A 17,162-nucleotide genomic window follows, 5' to 3' on the forward strand; every position below is an offset into this window, starting at 1 on the left:
TGGGAAGATATTAGCTTTCATCTTTATTTATCAACTGTTGCAGTATGGTGGATAATAAATTAGCTAAAATTGGACTTTGTTTGCTGATATGTATTGCAGCTTTACTGGTACACCAGAAAGCCAGGATGGAGCGACTTCAGCGTGAACTCGAGATTCAAAAGAAAAAGTTAGATAAACTAAAATCGGAAGTCAATGAAATGGAGAATAATCTGACACGAAGGCGCCTGAAAAGATCGAATTCTGTTTCCCAAATTCCTTCAGTAAGTCCAAATCTCTGTATGCTGTAAAATTCAAACCATAAGCATGATTTTTCATAATAAAATAAATGGCACAATAATTTATTTAATGGCACATTGTATCTAGAATTAAATTGGTAGTTAGTGTTGTTCCAAATACGGATATAACAGGTATAATATGCTCTACATAGCAAGAACCACTAAGTTGGCAATTATGTTGCACACTAACTGAACTTTCTCAGTGGCTTTCAAGGATAGTACCATGGAGACAACATTTCAGTAGGCTAGTCTGAAGGTCTCAAAGACATGAATAACTAGAGCTTCAGTCTAGAATCTCAAGTTTACAATCTGTTTCATAGCACACCTTCTTCCACCAGCATTCTAACCACCTTCTCCTCTCATGCTTCATCTGTCTTGTCAATTGTATAGCAAGATAATATGTGAGGATAGTTTAAAAGGGAGCTAACGCTTTAGAGGCAACATATCATTTTTGAAAGAAAAGGGGTCATAGTATCTTGCCAGCCATCATGTGGTGGATTACTGGCAGTTCCTGAATCTATAAACTGAATCTGAAACAGTTATTAGTCTGTAAAGGGACAGTAATTCAGTAGTAATTCATCTGTGAGCATGTGTGCTATGTACTTGGCCTGAAAGACCTCATAATAAAGCCATGACAAAGGGGTGACTGATACATCTCCAATCCAAAAATAAGCTTAAATGTACATCCACATATACGTGAATGGTGATTGATGCTGAAGTGGGAAAACTCAGTCTAACAGATTTGTTTTTTCAGCTGGAAGAAATGCAACAGTTGCGAAGTTGTAACAGACAGCTGCAGATAGACATAGATTGCCTAACCAAAGAGATTGATCTTTTTCAAGCAAGAGGTACAGTATGCTTTCTCAGTGTATCAGCAACTGTAAACATCCTTTTTTATTTTATTCCCCCCCCATCTCAGCCCAATGACACACAAATAAAATATCAGACTAAACTATCACATAAGTTATTTGCATTATCATAATAATATAGTTATGGTTATAAAAATACTTTCATTCTAAACCCAGTGTTATGGTTTTATAATCTCCCCATTACCTACCCCCTCAAATAAAAGTCAGGTGTTGAAATTTATCACACCATGCTTGCCATAAGTCTAGAAGTAAATTATTTTGTAACGTTGGAAAAATCTAGTTGGCTATTTTTTGAATTACGGAGAATGAAAAAAGTTTCTCGGAATGCATGGCCAGCATTCCTCACTTTTTTCTGTCCGTTATCTAACCATAGGTAGTTAAAACTGTGCTTCAGATTCGCTTCCAGTATGTCCTCCCTCCTCATCTGCAGGGCCATAAGACTTTTTTCCCCCCTGTTGCTTTTGGATTCTTTGGTCATTGAAGACCAAGATTGTGCATCTGCAGGTAAGGAAGAAGAAAATAGGGATTTAGCAAAGATAATGCTACAGTGAGGTTTTGAGCCCCTGGACGTAGCTGAGAAACAGAAAAAGAGAGGATTGCTGACATCCAAGAAAATAAGTCATTGGGTATGGTTTGAGATTTGATCAGATTTATTTTGAAGGTTTGTAGAACTCAAATGATTGGCATTTCAAATGCCAAACGTAGCAGACAATTAATATTCAAGGGTAATGCATGCTTTCTTACGTTAGAAAAAAGATAAATAAGTTGTGAATGATTGAAGAAAACTTTCCGATGTGTTTCAGTACACACCTTTTTCTTTTTAAAGAGGAAATTAAAACGAGAAAACATTTATGAAACCATTAGGATTAAGAGGTTAAAGATATAAAATGGAGGAAATTCAAATTAAGTAATCCCCACTCAGCAGGTCAGCAATAAGTTGTACGTAGCTTTTATACATTTAAGTGTGTGTCATAATTGTGAGTTTCATTGTGGTTAGGGAGCTCAGAGCTTCTGTATAGTAAGTTATCTAAATACATAAAACATATTGTATCGTAGGAAATAATGCCTGTCTTTGGACTGTAGTAAAATAATTATCTTTAAAAAACCAAATATGTGAAAGAGGCAGGTGAAAATTACCAATATAATGCTTTAATTGAATATTATTTAGGGAGTCAGTCTGCCAACTAGAGCTGTTGACTGAATCAAGCTTCCTGGATTCTGTTCCCATCTCTGCCATTCACTTGTTGTGTAACCTTAGAGGGAAAGTTACTTAGCCTGTCATTGCCACCAGTAATATCTTTCTCAGACGTGTATTGATATCTTGGTGTGAAAGGCGCTAATGATGTACATAGTAGTATTATCATTTGTAACCATTACAAAAAAATTGTGCTTTTATGTCCAAAGGTTTTTGTTTTAAAAAAAACTGTTTACCTTTTTTTCAGGACCACATTTTAATCCCAGCGCTATTCATAATTTTTATGACAATATTGGATTTCTAGGTCCTGTGCCACCAAAACCCAAAGGTACTGTTTGGATTTAGTCCTAGCATAAATAGAGTTATACTAAAATCTTATTTTACCTTTAGCAACACATGCTGTAATACTGATTCAATCTGAATATTGATTGTGGTGTCTATTTTCGAAAGCATGAATGCCACTAAGTTTATGTCTACATAGCAATTTGTCTGGGTCTGAGCACAGGCTCAAGCCACACACACACACACCCTGTGCGTCCACACTGCAAATGTGCTAATCTAGGGCTCAGACCCAGTGTCCCAGTGCATAGGACCCAGGGTGTGAGCCCTCTTGGTTTCCTGTGTGCATATGGCCCTAGCTTAACTCAGGTCCCAGAAGTACTCCAGATGTATCCCAGAGTAACTGGGGGCAGAGGAGCAGTGCTGCAGGCAGCCAGCACAGCAGCAGGAAGCGCCATTAAATGCTGAGCGCGCTCCTCTTTCCTGCTCCTCCCCCAGCACCGGCTCCTCCTCTTTGCTGTGTGGAGCTTGCCTGGAGCTTGCCTGATTCGGACATCCCTTAGGGGAGGATCTATAAATGGAGGTTCCCTATGTCCTAATAAGGAGAAGATGGAAAATGATAAAATACAGGGAAGATATGATGAGAAACAGTCAAATGAAAAAAAAGTCCCATTCAATTACATCATGCAAAAGGGGACAGCCAAAAAAATGACAAGTTTTTAAAATGCTAGAAGTCTAAATAATAAGATGGGTGAACTAGAGTGCCTAGTATTAAATGAGGATATTGATATAATAGGCATCACAGAAACCTGGTGGAATGAGGATAATCAATGGGACACAGTAATACCAGGGTACAAAATATATCGGAAGGACAGAACAGGTCGTGCTGGTGGGGGAGTGGCACTATATGTGAAAGAAAGTGTAGAATCAAATGAAGTAAAAATCTTAAATGAACCAAACTGTACCATAGAATCTCTATAGATAGTAATTCCATGCTTGAAAAATAAGAATATAGCAGTAGGGCTATATTACATACCACCAGAACAGGATAGTGTTACTGACTCTCAAATGCTCAGGGAGATTAGAGAGGCTATTAAAATAAAAAACTCAATAATAATAATAATAATGGGGGATTTCAGTTATCCCCATTTTGACTGGGTACATATCGCCTCAGGAAGGGATGCAGAGATAAAGTTTCTTGACACCTTTAAATGACTGCTTCTTGGAGCAGCTAGTCCTGGAACCCACAAGAGGAGAGGCAATTCTTGATTTAATCCTAAGTGGAGCACAGGATCAGGTCCAAGAGGTGAATATAGATGGACCGCTTGGTAATAGTGACCATAATATAATTAAATTTAACATCCCTGTGGCAGGGAAAACTCCACAGCAGCCCAACACTGTAGCATTTAATTTCAGAAAGGGGAACTACACAAAAATGAGGTGGTTAGTGAAACAGAAATTAAAAGGTACAGTACCAAAAGTAAAATCTCTGCAAGCTACGTGGAAACTTTTTAAAGACACCATAATAGAGGCTCAACTTAAATGTATACCCCAATTTAAAAAACATAGCAAGAGAACCAAAAAAGAGCCACCGTGGTTAAACAACAATGTAAAAGAAGCAGTGAGAGGCAAAAAGGCATCCTTTAAAAAGTGGAAGATAAATCCTAATGAGGAAAATAGAAAAGAGCATAAACTCTGGCAAATGAAGTGTAAAAATATAATTAGAAAGACCAAAAAAGAATTTGAAGAAAAAAGACTGCCAAAGACTCCAAAAGTAATAGCAAAATTTTTTTAAATACATCAGAAGCAGAAAGACTGCTGAACAACCTATGGGGCCACTAGACGACTGAGATGCTAAAGGAGCACTCAGAGACGATAAGGCCATTGCGGAGAAACTAAATGAATTCTTTGCATCGGTCTTTACTGTTGAGGATGTGAGGGAGATTCTCAAACCTGAGCCATTCTTTTTGGGTGACAGATCTGAGGAACTGTCCCAAATTGAAGTATCATTAGAGGAGGTTTTGGAACAAATTGATAAATTAAACAGCAATAAGTCTCCAGAACCTGATGGTATTCACCCAAGAGTTCTGAAGGAACTCAAATGTGAAATTGCAGGACTACTAACTGTCGTCTGTAACCTATCATTTAATTCAGCTTCTGTACCAAATGACTGAAGGATAGCTAATGTGATGCCAATTTTTAAAAATGGCTCCAGAGGTGATCCTGGCAACTACAGGCCAGTAAGCCTCACTTCAGTACTGGGCAAATTGGCTGAAACTATCGTAAAGAACAAAATTGACAGACACATAGATGAACATAATTTGTTGGGAAATAGTCAACGTGGTTTTTGTAAAGGGAAATCATGCCTCACAAATCTACTAGAATTCTTTGAGGGGGTCAACAAGCATGCGGACAAAGGAAATCCAGTGGATATAGTGTATTTAGATTTTCAGACAGCCTTTGACAAGGTCCCTCACCAAAGGCTCTTAAGCAAAATAAGCAGTCATGGGAGAAGAGGGAAGGTTCTCTCATGCATTGGTAACTGGTTAAAAGATAGGAAACAAAAGGTAGGAATAAATGGTCAGTTTTCAGAATGGAGAGAGGTAAATAGTGGTGTCCCCCAGGGATATGTACTGCGCCCAGTCCTATTTAACATACTCATAAACGATTTGGAAACAGTGAGGCGGTAAACAGTGAGGTGGCAAAATTTGCAGATGATACAAAACTACTCAGGATAGTTAAGTCCCAAGCAGACTGCGAAGAGCTACAAAAGGATCTCACAAAACTGGGCAGCAGAATGGCAGATGAAATTTCATGTTGATAAATGCAAAGTAATGCACATTGGAAAACATAATCCTAACTATACATATACAATGATAGGGTCTAAATTAGCTGTTACCACTCAAGAAAGACATCTTGGAGTCATTGTAGATAGTTCTCTGAAATCATCCACTCAATGTGCAACTGCAGTCAAAAAGCAAACAATGTTGGGAATCATCAAGAAAGCGGTAGATAATAAGACAGAAAATATCATATTGCCTCTGTATAAATCTATGGTACACCCACACCTTGAATATTGCGTGCAGATCTGGTCACCCCATCTCAAAAAAGATATATTGGAATTGCAAAATTTTCAGAAAAGGGCAACAAATATGATTAGGGGTATAGAGCGGCTTCTGTATGAGGAGAGATTAATAAGACTGGGACTTTTCATCTTGGAAAAGAGGCGACTAAGGAGGGAGATGATAGATGTCTATAAAATCATGAGTGGTATAGAGAAAGTAAATAAGGAAGTGTTATTTACGCCTTCTCATAATACAAGAACAAGGGGCCCCAAATTAAATTAATAGGTAGCATGTTTTAAAATAAACACAAGAAAATATTTTTTCACACAATGCACTGTCAGCCTCTGGAACTCCTTGCCAGAGGGTGTTGTGAAGGCCAATACTATAACAGGGATCAAAAGGGAGCTAGATAGATTCATGGAAGATAGGTCCATCAATGGCTATTAGCCAGGATGGGCAGGAATGGTGTCCCTAGACTCTGTTTGCCAGAAGCTGGGATTGGGTGCCAGGGCATGGATCACTTGATGATAACCTGTCTGTTCATTCCCTTTGGGGCACCTGCCATTGGCCACTGTCAGAGGACAGGATACTGGGCTTGATGGACCTTTGGTCTGACCCAGTATGGCTGTTCTTACGTTCTTATGGAGCAGGGAGTGAAGTTGACAGGCAGGAGGTGGCTTCTGGGTGCTGGGATGTTGCAAGTCATCCCTATGCTGAGCCAGGAGCCCTGCCACCCCCCTCCCTGCAGGGCAGCTGCTTGGTCCTGCTTCATTCTCTGGCCATTGCTCCCGCCCTCCCTGGGGCTGCATGTGCAAGGGCGCCAGGGCAATGTGCACGGTGAGTGGGAGCCAACCATCCAGGATTGTCCTGGAGTGTCCAGGAATTCAAGATTGTCATGATGAAACCTCCAGGAATACGTCCAACCAAAATCGGCAACTCTACCCACAACTTCCCTGCAGCCTCCCGCGGATCCCTTATCCCTGTCTCTTGAGGTTGGGCAGGGATAAGGGATTCTGGGGGGTGAGGGGGTGCTGGAGCACACTGTACCTCAAACCTTGGGGATGCACTTCACCGCTCTGCAGCCAGCAGCAGCCAGGCGGGGGGGGTGGTGTTTTTCCTCTGATACCTTCATTTTATGTCAAATTTCAAAACAGACAAAAATAAATAAAAATACAAACAAACAAAAACACCTTCATTGAACATCCCATTTTAAAAATTAAGTATTGCAAAGTTTCATTTTAATAGCTTGACAGCCCTGGAGAGAGACGTCGTAATTATCCTCAGAACAGGTGCACAGGGGCATTTTCGTGCAGGGAGGCTGCAGTGACTCAGCCTAGAGCTGGTGAGCCCAATTCTCAGATTAGATGATAGTTCAGCATAAATCCTTCTCAAACTGCAGTCATTCTACTGAGACAGCCACCAAAGGAGCTACTTATGCCATTTATATGCACGTGCTCCTTTTGGGCACAGTCCCATCAGTAGGACCATTACAGTTAGGAAACAGGGTGGGCAGTAGAGTTTTCCCACTGTGCACCACATTCCTAGGGCTAGAGTGTCGACATTGCAGGTGGGAGAAGGAGAGAACTAGGCACTTTGGGATATGTTTACTTTGACTCGGGTCCGTGCACTGCTTTGTGGACAGCAGTGCCCTAGGTTTGAGCATGGGTCAGAACATTCTTAATTTAGGATAAAAATGCAGTGTAAATGCTCAAGCCCAGGGTTCCCTAACACGGTTCAGCTGACTCGAGTTACTAACCCTAGTCTTACATTGCTGTGTAGACATAGTCTTAGGTACCTAACTCTCACTGAAAGTCAGTGAGAGTAAATCCTACCTCTGCTTGCTTTCCTTCCTTTTCCGTTTCATTGTATACATTCTCACACTTTCAAGGAGGGAAGAAATTAATACAGAGGAATGATTACATTTAGTATTTTAAAATAGATTTATTTATGAAAAATACATGGGTTGGATTATGTTTAGTTTTTTTTAAGTTGGTCATCTATATTTACTTAATCTATTGCATAGTTCTAAGTAAACTAGGCTAGGTGGCTTCATCACAGCCCCTAGTGAAAACATGTTGCTTTAGAAAAGAACAGTGTTAGTACAGAATTCCAAGGAGGGTATGCCAAATTTCTTGTGATCTCCATGTGTGATGGGTATTCTTAATGGCTTCTGAGCTTTTGAAGCTCTTCCTTCAGGTTCTTGCTTTATATACTATTTGAGAAGAGGCTAATCAAAGAATTTTGGCACTGACAAAGCACTCATTTCTGACAGTTCAAAAGTTTCTGGGAAATCATGTAAAGTGTGTATGGCACATATTACTAAAGAAAACTAGGAGCTATTTTAGCAGCATGCCAAATACATATGTACCTGTATCAAAGAAGTGGACTTATTCTAGACTAGTGGAAGGTAATGGCACTGTAGATATGATAATATTCACCTTTCCTGGGAGCAGTCAAGTAGCTCAACTTTGCAAGCATACTTTTCTGATGGTTCTCTGATGAGCTGCCTTGTTGTCATTGAATATTTTGCCCAAAGACTAATAGCAGGATTATAAGGTAGAGTATAAATGAAAACTTTTATAGCAAAGAGCCAGGGAGAATGGATTTAAATCACTGATTTTAATGATGATTTAAATAAGCAAGCAGGAAATCTTGAGTTAAATGATGATTTTTAATCTTGGTTTGCATTTAAACTTTAGTTATTTCCCTAAAGAAAGGTTGATTCTCTTTGGTTGGAAACCATTAAAACACGTTGATTTGCAACTAAATGTAGCCTTACACTAAATTTGGAACTACTTTTTTCGCTAACCAGGAGAATGCACTATGTCTATACGATTATTTAAGCAATTATCTACCTTAATGTACATTTATTCAGATTTTACATTTTTATATCTTTGATTGTTGAAAAATGGTGAATGATTCATTTTTATATACTAGATGATTATTAATTTTTTATTTTTTGTGTCAAGCTGCATTTGGATGGAAATTGAAATTCAATTAAAATCCACAAGAATAGCATTTTAAAATTTTTTATTAGTTAAATAAAACTACCTTAAGCATACTCGATACAGAAGAAAAAAAGTAAGTGTATCAAAACATATTTTTGCATTGAGAACTAGCTGATTCATTAAACAAAGGAATAAGTCTTAGTGAATAGAACTGATTGTTTCTGGCCACCATGTCTTTCAAGATTTTAGAACTGGTAGATCTCAGTCTCTCTCACATTTGTTCTCATTAATAAAATGGAAGTGAGAAAATCAGCTTTTCTGCTTTGTCAAATCCCACTTGAAAGTACATTGAGTGAACTAATCATTGAACTGAACTAGTTGAAATAAAAACAATATTCTCTGCATCTGCAGAAGAAGCTACTGCTATCAAAAGCTGGCTTAGTATTTAAACTCTAATTCCAGATACTTAGCCTGATTTCTATCAGTTCAGTGTTTTGACTTTCATTAAAACTTCAGCAGAAAACATATACCACTTGAATATTGTTTTTTATTTAATTTCAATTATTTTAATATAATTTAGGCCTTCATATAGGTTGTCATGGTTTCAAATTTAATTTTAAATATTAATTTTTTTAAATGTATTTTGTTAAAATTTAAAAAATCTGATTTTTAATTTTTGTTTTTTAAGTTCATGTTGCAAAAAGCAGACATGATTATCCTTGATATTTAAGTAGCAACAACAACTGTTAAATAAGTTGGTTGTCAGATGTTATGTTTAAAATACCGTCTTTATATTTTTAACTGACTATTTCTGTTAAGAGCATAAGGCATTTGTTAAAATAAATTATTACAACACTTTTAAATAAAAACTGAGGCCTCTGCATTTTAGAAGTAATTCATAACATTTAACTTTAGAATGTGAGCATTTTCCAAAGGAGATGCATGCATCTGGGGATGGGCTACACCTCTCTAAAAAGGATTATGAAGAGTGAGTGGGCGTTAATTTCTGAAGTTCAGAATGCAGACTAAAACATTCTAGTCTGCCAAGTCTGAGGGGGAGAGAGAGGTTTCATGCTTCCTGGGGCTGAAAACTCAGTGAGTCACATTTGGTGAGTCAGCTGTTTTTTAAAATATTCAAAAGTAGAACTGCCAACGCTTAGTTGTACAGTCTGAGAGTTAGCATAGCAACCAGATTTTCTGTGTTTAAATAATGGTGGGTATTTTTTAAAATTTACCATAATTCAATTCAGTTGTGCTTAATTTCCCTAGAGGGCTGAGTTTCTCTGATCGCTGTAGCAGCTGTCATGTGAGTGATTTGCCATAGAAACCTTACAACCCCTAGTAAAACAGTTTTAAATATTTTTGAAAAGTTAATATTATGCATCATTTACGATTCAGATAATTTATTCCTAATGTAGTTAAGATTTGTGTGTATTCCATGTCTTACCTGCTTTTGTTAATGACAAAATAAGTTTTACAGTTTACTCCTGTTAACCCTACAAAGCCAGTACAAACAGGAGATGCAGATTTTATTCCCTCTGAATGATGAACTTTTTACAAAGTTCAAATTAGTTGTACCTGTACCAACTGCATTGAAGGCAAAGGGGTTGTACAGGTGTACGTGAGGGCATAATCTGAAAACCCTGAGTTTGCATAGGTATCACAGAAGGCCTAATTTAGCCTGTAGAACCTTTTATTACAAGTGCTAATGCTTGAAGTGGAAAGACTCTGACCTTGTTTCTGAGACCAGGATGAGTTTGCAAGGCTAACAGGAAAAAAGTTTATTAAATTGAGAACATGTGATCTGGAAATCATTGGAACTAAACATGGAATCATATGTTATTTTTAGAGTAACTTTTCAGAGTTCAGACATACTTTAAAGATTTGGTTCTGTTTTATAAGTGCAGATCTGACTTAACTGTTACCAGACCATGCTAAAGCCTTAGTTTAGGTTGAACCATGCCTTAACTGTATCAATGTGGAGGGATGTCGTTTCAGCAGTTTGGGGTAGCCCCTTGTTGGACCAGACAGGGAAATGTTAGATGTTCTGAGAACTTCAGTGTCATATGGGCAAGGACTTTAAGCTCTGCCAAAACCATAGCAGATGCCTGCTGAGTATGATTAGAAGTGACTGTTACAAATCACAACTTTTTTGATTTTTTTTTCCCCCAAAGTGAGCCAGAATATATTAAATCTGCATAATTCAAAAGCAGTGAATTTTTAAGGGTTATGATTAATTATAATTAATAATAAAGATTTGACTGTGCCTATTGTGCTATATCGTGGTTAGGTTATAAGTCACTACTGTTTTTGTTTGTGTGCCTCACCTATTGCAAAAATGCTTACAGATCATGTTCTGTGATTTGTTTTTATAATGATGAGAATTATTTAGGATTCTAAATCACCATAGAAATGTATTCAGGAACAATGAAAATAGTGTTGTTTTTTTAAATAGCATTAGAATACAACTTTGCCATTTAATAGCACCGTATAAAATATTAAAATCCAGCTAGTTTTTAAATACCGTTAAGGCTTTAGGACATGAGTTTTTGGACATTGCAAATGTTTCTTACATATTTTTTAAAAGTTATTTTAAAAAATTGAATTTCAAGAACTGCCAAATTAGTCCTTCATTTACTTTTCAGTTTCGCATCTCCTAAAATGAGAAAGATCAACCATAACAGAAGTACTTACTTAGTAGAGGAGGGCCCAGTTACAAAATTTGGTTCTATATCTTAAGTTGAACACTCCTAAGATTTAGAGTTGTTCAAATCTGAGAGGTTGTTTTGGGCTTAGCTCCACAGTTTAGATTTGCACTTAAAATACAGTATAGATAATGATGAATTTTGGATGTAAGTGTTTGGAGACACTTGTATGTTTCCCCATTCACAAAAGTGAAAAATGATTCTCTTAGAATCTGTGATGGTGGTGATGGATATTTGTTGTGAATAAACTGAGAAATGTTACATCAAAAAGTTACAAAATAAAATTTTAGCAGTAAGTAAAGATTCTAACAAGCTATAGTGAAGTCTGACCATCTATCAAAGTGTTTGCCGTTGCCATTTCAAGAGAGTAATAAGACTATACATATAATGAAAAGCTAAACTTTGTATCTGTAGTAATGAAATGAATCTGCTTAGGAAAGGGTGAAATACTGAGAGGTGGGATATGTATAGCATATGTGTATATAATTAAATACTGTTACCCATGCTGCACTGAAATTAACACACAAAGTGAAGATGGTGCGTAACGTAAATTAGTGTATCTCACTGGAAGTGTGCAACACCAGTGGTCTGTGATCAGCACTAGCTGCCTGTTGGTTTCCAGGTAATGGGATTTTTAAAATCTATAAAGCCCTATGGCATCAACTTAGCTGTTTGAGAGACAGCATGTTTCTCTGTCGTTCTGCTGGAATTGCAATTAGTGGAGGCACTCAACTGAAGCCCTCCTTGCTCTGGTGCTCTCCACAAGTGAGCCTCAGCTTTGGATCCCCACCCCCACCCATGTGTTCCCCTTAACCTTAAATAGCCAAAGACTGTTGATAATGGTATGAAGAGTACACTTACAGAATTTGTGGACGACACCAAATCGGGAAGGGTTGCAAGCATTTTGGAGAACAGGATTAGAAATCAAAATGACCATGACAAATGGGAGAATTAGTCTGAAATCAACAAGATGAAATTCAATAAAGGTAAGGGCAAAGTACTACACTTAGGAAGGAAAAACCAAATGCACTAATATAAAATGGGGAATAACTGGCCAGACAGTAGTACTGCAGAAAAGGATCTGCAGGGAGGGAGGTATAGTAGATCACAAGTTGAATGTGAGCCAACAATGTGATGCAGTTGCAAAAAAGGCAGATATAATTCTTGTATATATTGACAGGAGTGCTGTATGTCAGATACAGGAGGTAATCATTCTACTGTATTAGGCATTGATGAGACCTCAGCTGGAGTATTGTGTCCAGTTTTTGGTGCCACACTTACATAAAAGGTGTGGGAAAATTGCAGAGTCCAGAGAGAGCAACAAAAATAAGAGATTTAGAAAACCTGACCTGTGAGGAAAAGTTAAAAAACTCGGTATGTTTGATTTTGAGAAAAGAAGACTGAGGGGTGACCTGGTAAGTCTTCAATATGTTAAAGGCTGTTATAAAGAGAATGATAATCAATTGTTCTCCATATACAGTGTAGAACAGGAAGTAATGGACGTAGTCTCCAGTAAGAAAATTTAGGATCGATATTAGGAAAATCTTCCTAACTGTAAGTAAAGTACGGAATAGGTAGCCATGGGAGACTGTGGAATCCCCATCAGTGGAGGTTTTTAAAAACAGGTTAGACAGGCACCTGTCAGGGATAGTCTAGGCTTACTTAGTCCTGCCTCAGTGCAGAGGGATGGACAGATGACCTCTCAAGGTCCCTTCCAGCCCTATGCTTCATTGAGTCTGAACTTCAGGGCATACGTCAAGGACTACCTTTTGATATAGACTTTTGAAGAGAGTGGTACAGTAAAGAACTGTACTTGTGAACAGGGCAGTGTATTGTTTTTGATATTTCTATCTGTTCATTTTCTGGTTTGGGGAAAGCTGCTGATCTTTTCTGTTGTCATTTGTTCAGGGTCAAATTTTTAAATCCTACTTCAGAGTCCCCCAGAGACCAGAGCATGCCCTCTTTTTCATGTTGTAAATGTAAATAAATATTAGACTTTCTTGTGACTTTATATAATAACCCCTTTCTCTGTGTGCACCTTCCCTTTACTGACTAATTTAATCTGCTAAAACTGCAGTATTCAAATAAATTTAGGAAGAGGCTAGACAGAGAACAGAAAAGTGGTTGGGAGACTTACCTTTGATATGGTTGGCAAAGCTATATATAGGCAGCAGGTAGAGGGAGGCGGGAGAGAGATCTCTCTGTCACTTAGAACAGCTTGTGAAGTTTTCACAGGTACAAGGTAATTTTGTTAGTTACCCAAAACTCAGCTCAAAATTCTGTTCATCCTTGCTGTTCTTGTTTAGTAATTGTTTTTCTTTTTCACACCTACAGATCAAAGGTCCATTGTCAAAACACCAAAGACTGTTCCAGACACAGACGAAGATGAGGGAGCTCAGTGGAATTGTACTGCCTGTACTTTTTTAAATCATCCAGCCTTAAACCGTTGTGAACAATGTGAAATGCCCAGGCATTTCTAAGCCAACAGGCCCATTATCTTTTGTAAAACCATAACAAACCTACAATGGACTGTTCTGTCATTGGGGGAAAAAATCATTTATTCATAGGATTTTGTAAAATTGAAGGTTTGACAAGATGGTGGTTTGCTAATGTTAAATGTCAGCCCACAGAGCTAATAATACCTCAGTGTTGTGTCCAAGGCAGTTGAAATTCATCAGCTGAAAGGTAATCTGCTGAAAGACTTGGTTGCCAGCTGCCTAAACCGTGTACAGTATTACCAATATCCCAGTAAGATAATTCTCACTGTGTTCAGTGCTTGGGTGTTCCCCATCCCTCTTTATCCCCCAATGTCACTACTGAATTTTGACAGGGGAAAGGAATAGAATGATAGCTTTTTTGTTTTCAAAGCTTTCAGTGAAACACTACAAATGCAGAGGAAATTAAAAGGAACAAGGTTTAACTGTTTGCTGCCACAGTGCCCATGGATAGGGGAAGAACTTCACAAATCAGTGGTACTCTTTGCCTTGTCTTCCCTGAAAACGTCTCTGCTCTGTGAAGCCAGAATCTATACAATCACCTCTAAAGATGAAAAGGAAAAACTGCATGCATTGTCTGTACAATACACAGTGAAATACCCCAAAGCTTTTCCTACTGTACATAGCTCTAGAGCCTGCTTTAAGTGATTTCTTTTCCTCACCTTTATTATTTTCTTGTACTTCTGTATGTATAGTGTAATAGTCTTTTTTGTTAACTTTCTTTTTTCCCTTTTAAGTGATTAAGCACGATCATGTCCCTTTTTTAAGCTTTTATCTGAGAGAAGCAATGCCTTAAAATAAGAGCATTAATGGTAAGAAACTATGCACAAAATAGCTTTCCTCTGCTCATTCTGTACATTGCTCTTGTAAATGCTGATGATCTGTGAAGACCTGCAGATGCAGCTTGGTAAAAATGCAGGAAAAGTTGGAAGAGTTATACATATAGTTCACTCTGTACACTGAGTTTTACGGTGGGTGACACAAGATGGTGTTTTGTCTGGCACAAGGAAACAAACTGAGAAACTTTCAACTCACCAACAGACTAGCATCCAATTTAAGCTTGCTTCATCTGCTGGGTATCTTGCAGACTCTTGAAGAGCTATTGGGGAAGTACCTAAAGTACCAAAATCAACAGCAGCAGCATCATACAGGTTTGTTCAGAGAACTTTAAATACTTTCCTGTTGTGGCAGCCAGTTTCTAAACCTGACTTGGTGGTGAAGTCTTATATTTATAGAAAACAAGGATAGCAATATTTAGGACAACTGAAATAAAGGCTGGAAAAGAGAAATCAAGCAGACTTGAACACTGAAGCAACCTCAGCATCTCTTTATTTTGATAATTGTTTTTAAAGGAAAATATTCAGGTGATCAGGAACGTATGTAACTGAAGTCGAGAAAATGAAATTATATTACAGGACACATGAAAAAGACAGCATGTAAATAATAATGTAGCAGCACTAAGTGAGGCTGGAGGGACTGCTAAAAATGTAGCAAAAGGCAAGAGATAAAGTAGACTGTCACCCACTGTAAACATTTGCCAGTGGACATTTTTAAATAGGAATTTTACAAGTGATCTATGTGAATGCACAAAGGCCTTTTGTTTTGAAGGCTTTGCATTTTTTATGTGGGAAGAAAATGACAATCCCAGGTAATTAGGCAGTAGACCCAAAGCACTTGCATTCAATGCATTTTGTTTATAAAAATGAGGCCTTGTTTTTCAGCTTCATCTGCAGTTCTATGTGAAGATTGACAAATCAGTTTTTACCTGTTTTATTAATAAAACCTAATTTGGATATCTTGAGTTGATGGTTTTGTGATTTAGCTGGGTAAACTGTCTTTGTAACAGATAAGTTATTTATAAAAATTAAAAAAAATTATATTCTAATGTTTGTTTTTGTGATTTGTTTGCTTTTTCAATCTTTTGGAGTAACAGTGTAACCAACTGAGCGATAAATAGCTAAATACAGCTTTAAAATATGCAGATTTGCTAGGGCCAAAGGTTGGTTTAAAACTTGTTTTTATGGCATCTTTCTTCTCCTTGTATCTTTTCCATGGCTTATTTCTGTTATGTATTAGTTAAAAGTGTACAGGGCTTGTTTTGCTCCAAAATAGTGCATCCACAAAATTATGTCCTGACTATAGAAGTACTTCCTGCTCCAGAAAGTAGTAAAGCTGCTTTCAGTCAGAGTTGACATACCCAGTCGAGGGCTGGCTTACCCATAGGTTTTGTACTGCTATAATTATATCAGTTTTCAAGCAGCAGACATAGTTAAAGTGGTACAGCCCTCTATTGTGGACACAGTTATATTGGTATAAAGGTGCTTATACTGGGATAGCTTATTGTATAGAGAGCATCTTTATACCAATATAACTGTATCTGCACTAGGGGGTTATATGACATTAAAGGTGCTTTTATCAGTAAATTTACAGAAAAGCTATATTGATATAAGCATCATTATATCTATGTACAGTAGAGCCTCAGTTACGAACACCTCAGGAATGGAGGTTGTTTGTAACTCTGAACAAAACGTTATGGTTGTTCTTCCAAAAGTTTACAACTGAACATTGACTTAATATTGTACAGCTTTGAAACTTTACAATGCAGTAGAAAAATGCTGCGTTTAACCTTCTTAAATTAAATGAAACAAGCATAGACACAGTTTCCTTACCTTGTCAAATCTTTTTTTAAACTTTCCCTTTGTATTTTTAGTAGTTTGTTTAACACAGTACTGTATGGTATTTGCTCTTTTATTTATTTATTTTTCGGGTCTGCTGCTACCTGATAGCTTACTTCTGGTTCCAGATGAGGTGTTTAGTGAACCGGTCAGTTTGTAACTCTGAGGTTCTACTGTAACTGCATCCGCACAAAGAGTTGTACTGCTCTAACTATATTGGGTTAGAAGCCAATATGCTAGTACGAAAACTGTAGACAAGCACCAAGAAAGGCAGACAGGCCACAGCATGTTCACTCAGTGACTTTTAATTGCTTTCCTGTTAACGTTATCTGGGGGGAGGAGAAGGTGAAGAAGCTTTTGTAATTCTAAACAAGGTCAACCACATACTTGTTACTGGATTAAAATGGTCATATATAATTATTGGTGCCTGTACCAAAATTTGAATATTCATGGACTCTGCTGTTGTACAATATAATAGCTGGGGAAGTCTTTACTTCTCAATTACAGTATAAAATTTACTGTCTTTTGCTTTTAATGTAATTTCATTTTATTTTTATCACAATACTCTGAACACTTGTCACTAACTGTTATTTTCCTTTCTGTGCTTGTTTCTGTATCACTAACTTGAACAATAAAAGGCATCATTTTATGGAGCT

General features: G+C 37.5%; 1 protein-coding gene across 13 annotated transcripts in view; it reads left to right on the forward strand.

Moving 5' to 3' along the window:
• TAB2 (TGF-beta activated kinase 1 (MAP3K7) binding protein 2) overlaps positions 1-15,716 on the forward strand; it is a 147,012-nt gene extending 131,296 nt beyond the window's left edge. For 12 of the 13 annotated variants that reach the window (XM_043543119.1, XM_037894948.2, XM_043543114.1 and 9 more), the window contains 4 exons: positions 100-260; positions 1,030-1,123; positions 2,587-2,667; positions 13,671-15,716. In XM_043543119.1, coding sequence (XP_043399054.1) covers positions 100-260; positions 1,030-1,123; positions 2,587-2,667; positions 13,671-13,816 — 482 coding nt within the window. In that variant the 3' untranslated portion in view covers positions 13,817-15,716. Of the gene's footprint in view, positions 1-99; positions 261-1,029; positions 1,124-1,517; positions 1,652-2,586; positions 2,668-13,670 lie in introns of those variants that run through there. The other variant, XM_043543121.1, reaches the window with a different exon arrangement.
• The last annotated feature ends 1,446 nt before the right edge of the window (positions 15,717-17,162 follow it).

Source organism: Chelonia mydas, chromosome 3, assembly GCF_015237465.2.
Source record: "Chelonia mydas isolate rCheMyd1 chromosome 3, rCheMyd1.pri.v2, whole genome shotgun sequence".
In the NCBI taxonomy this organism is placed as follows: domain Eukaryota; kingdom Metazoa; phylum Chordata; order Testudines; family Cheloniidae; genus Chelonia; species Chelonia mydas.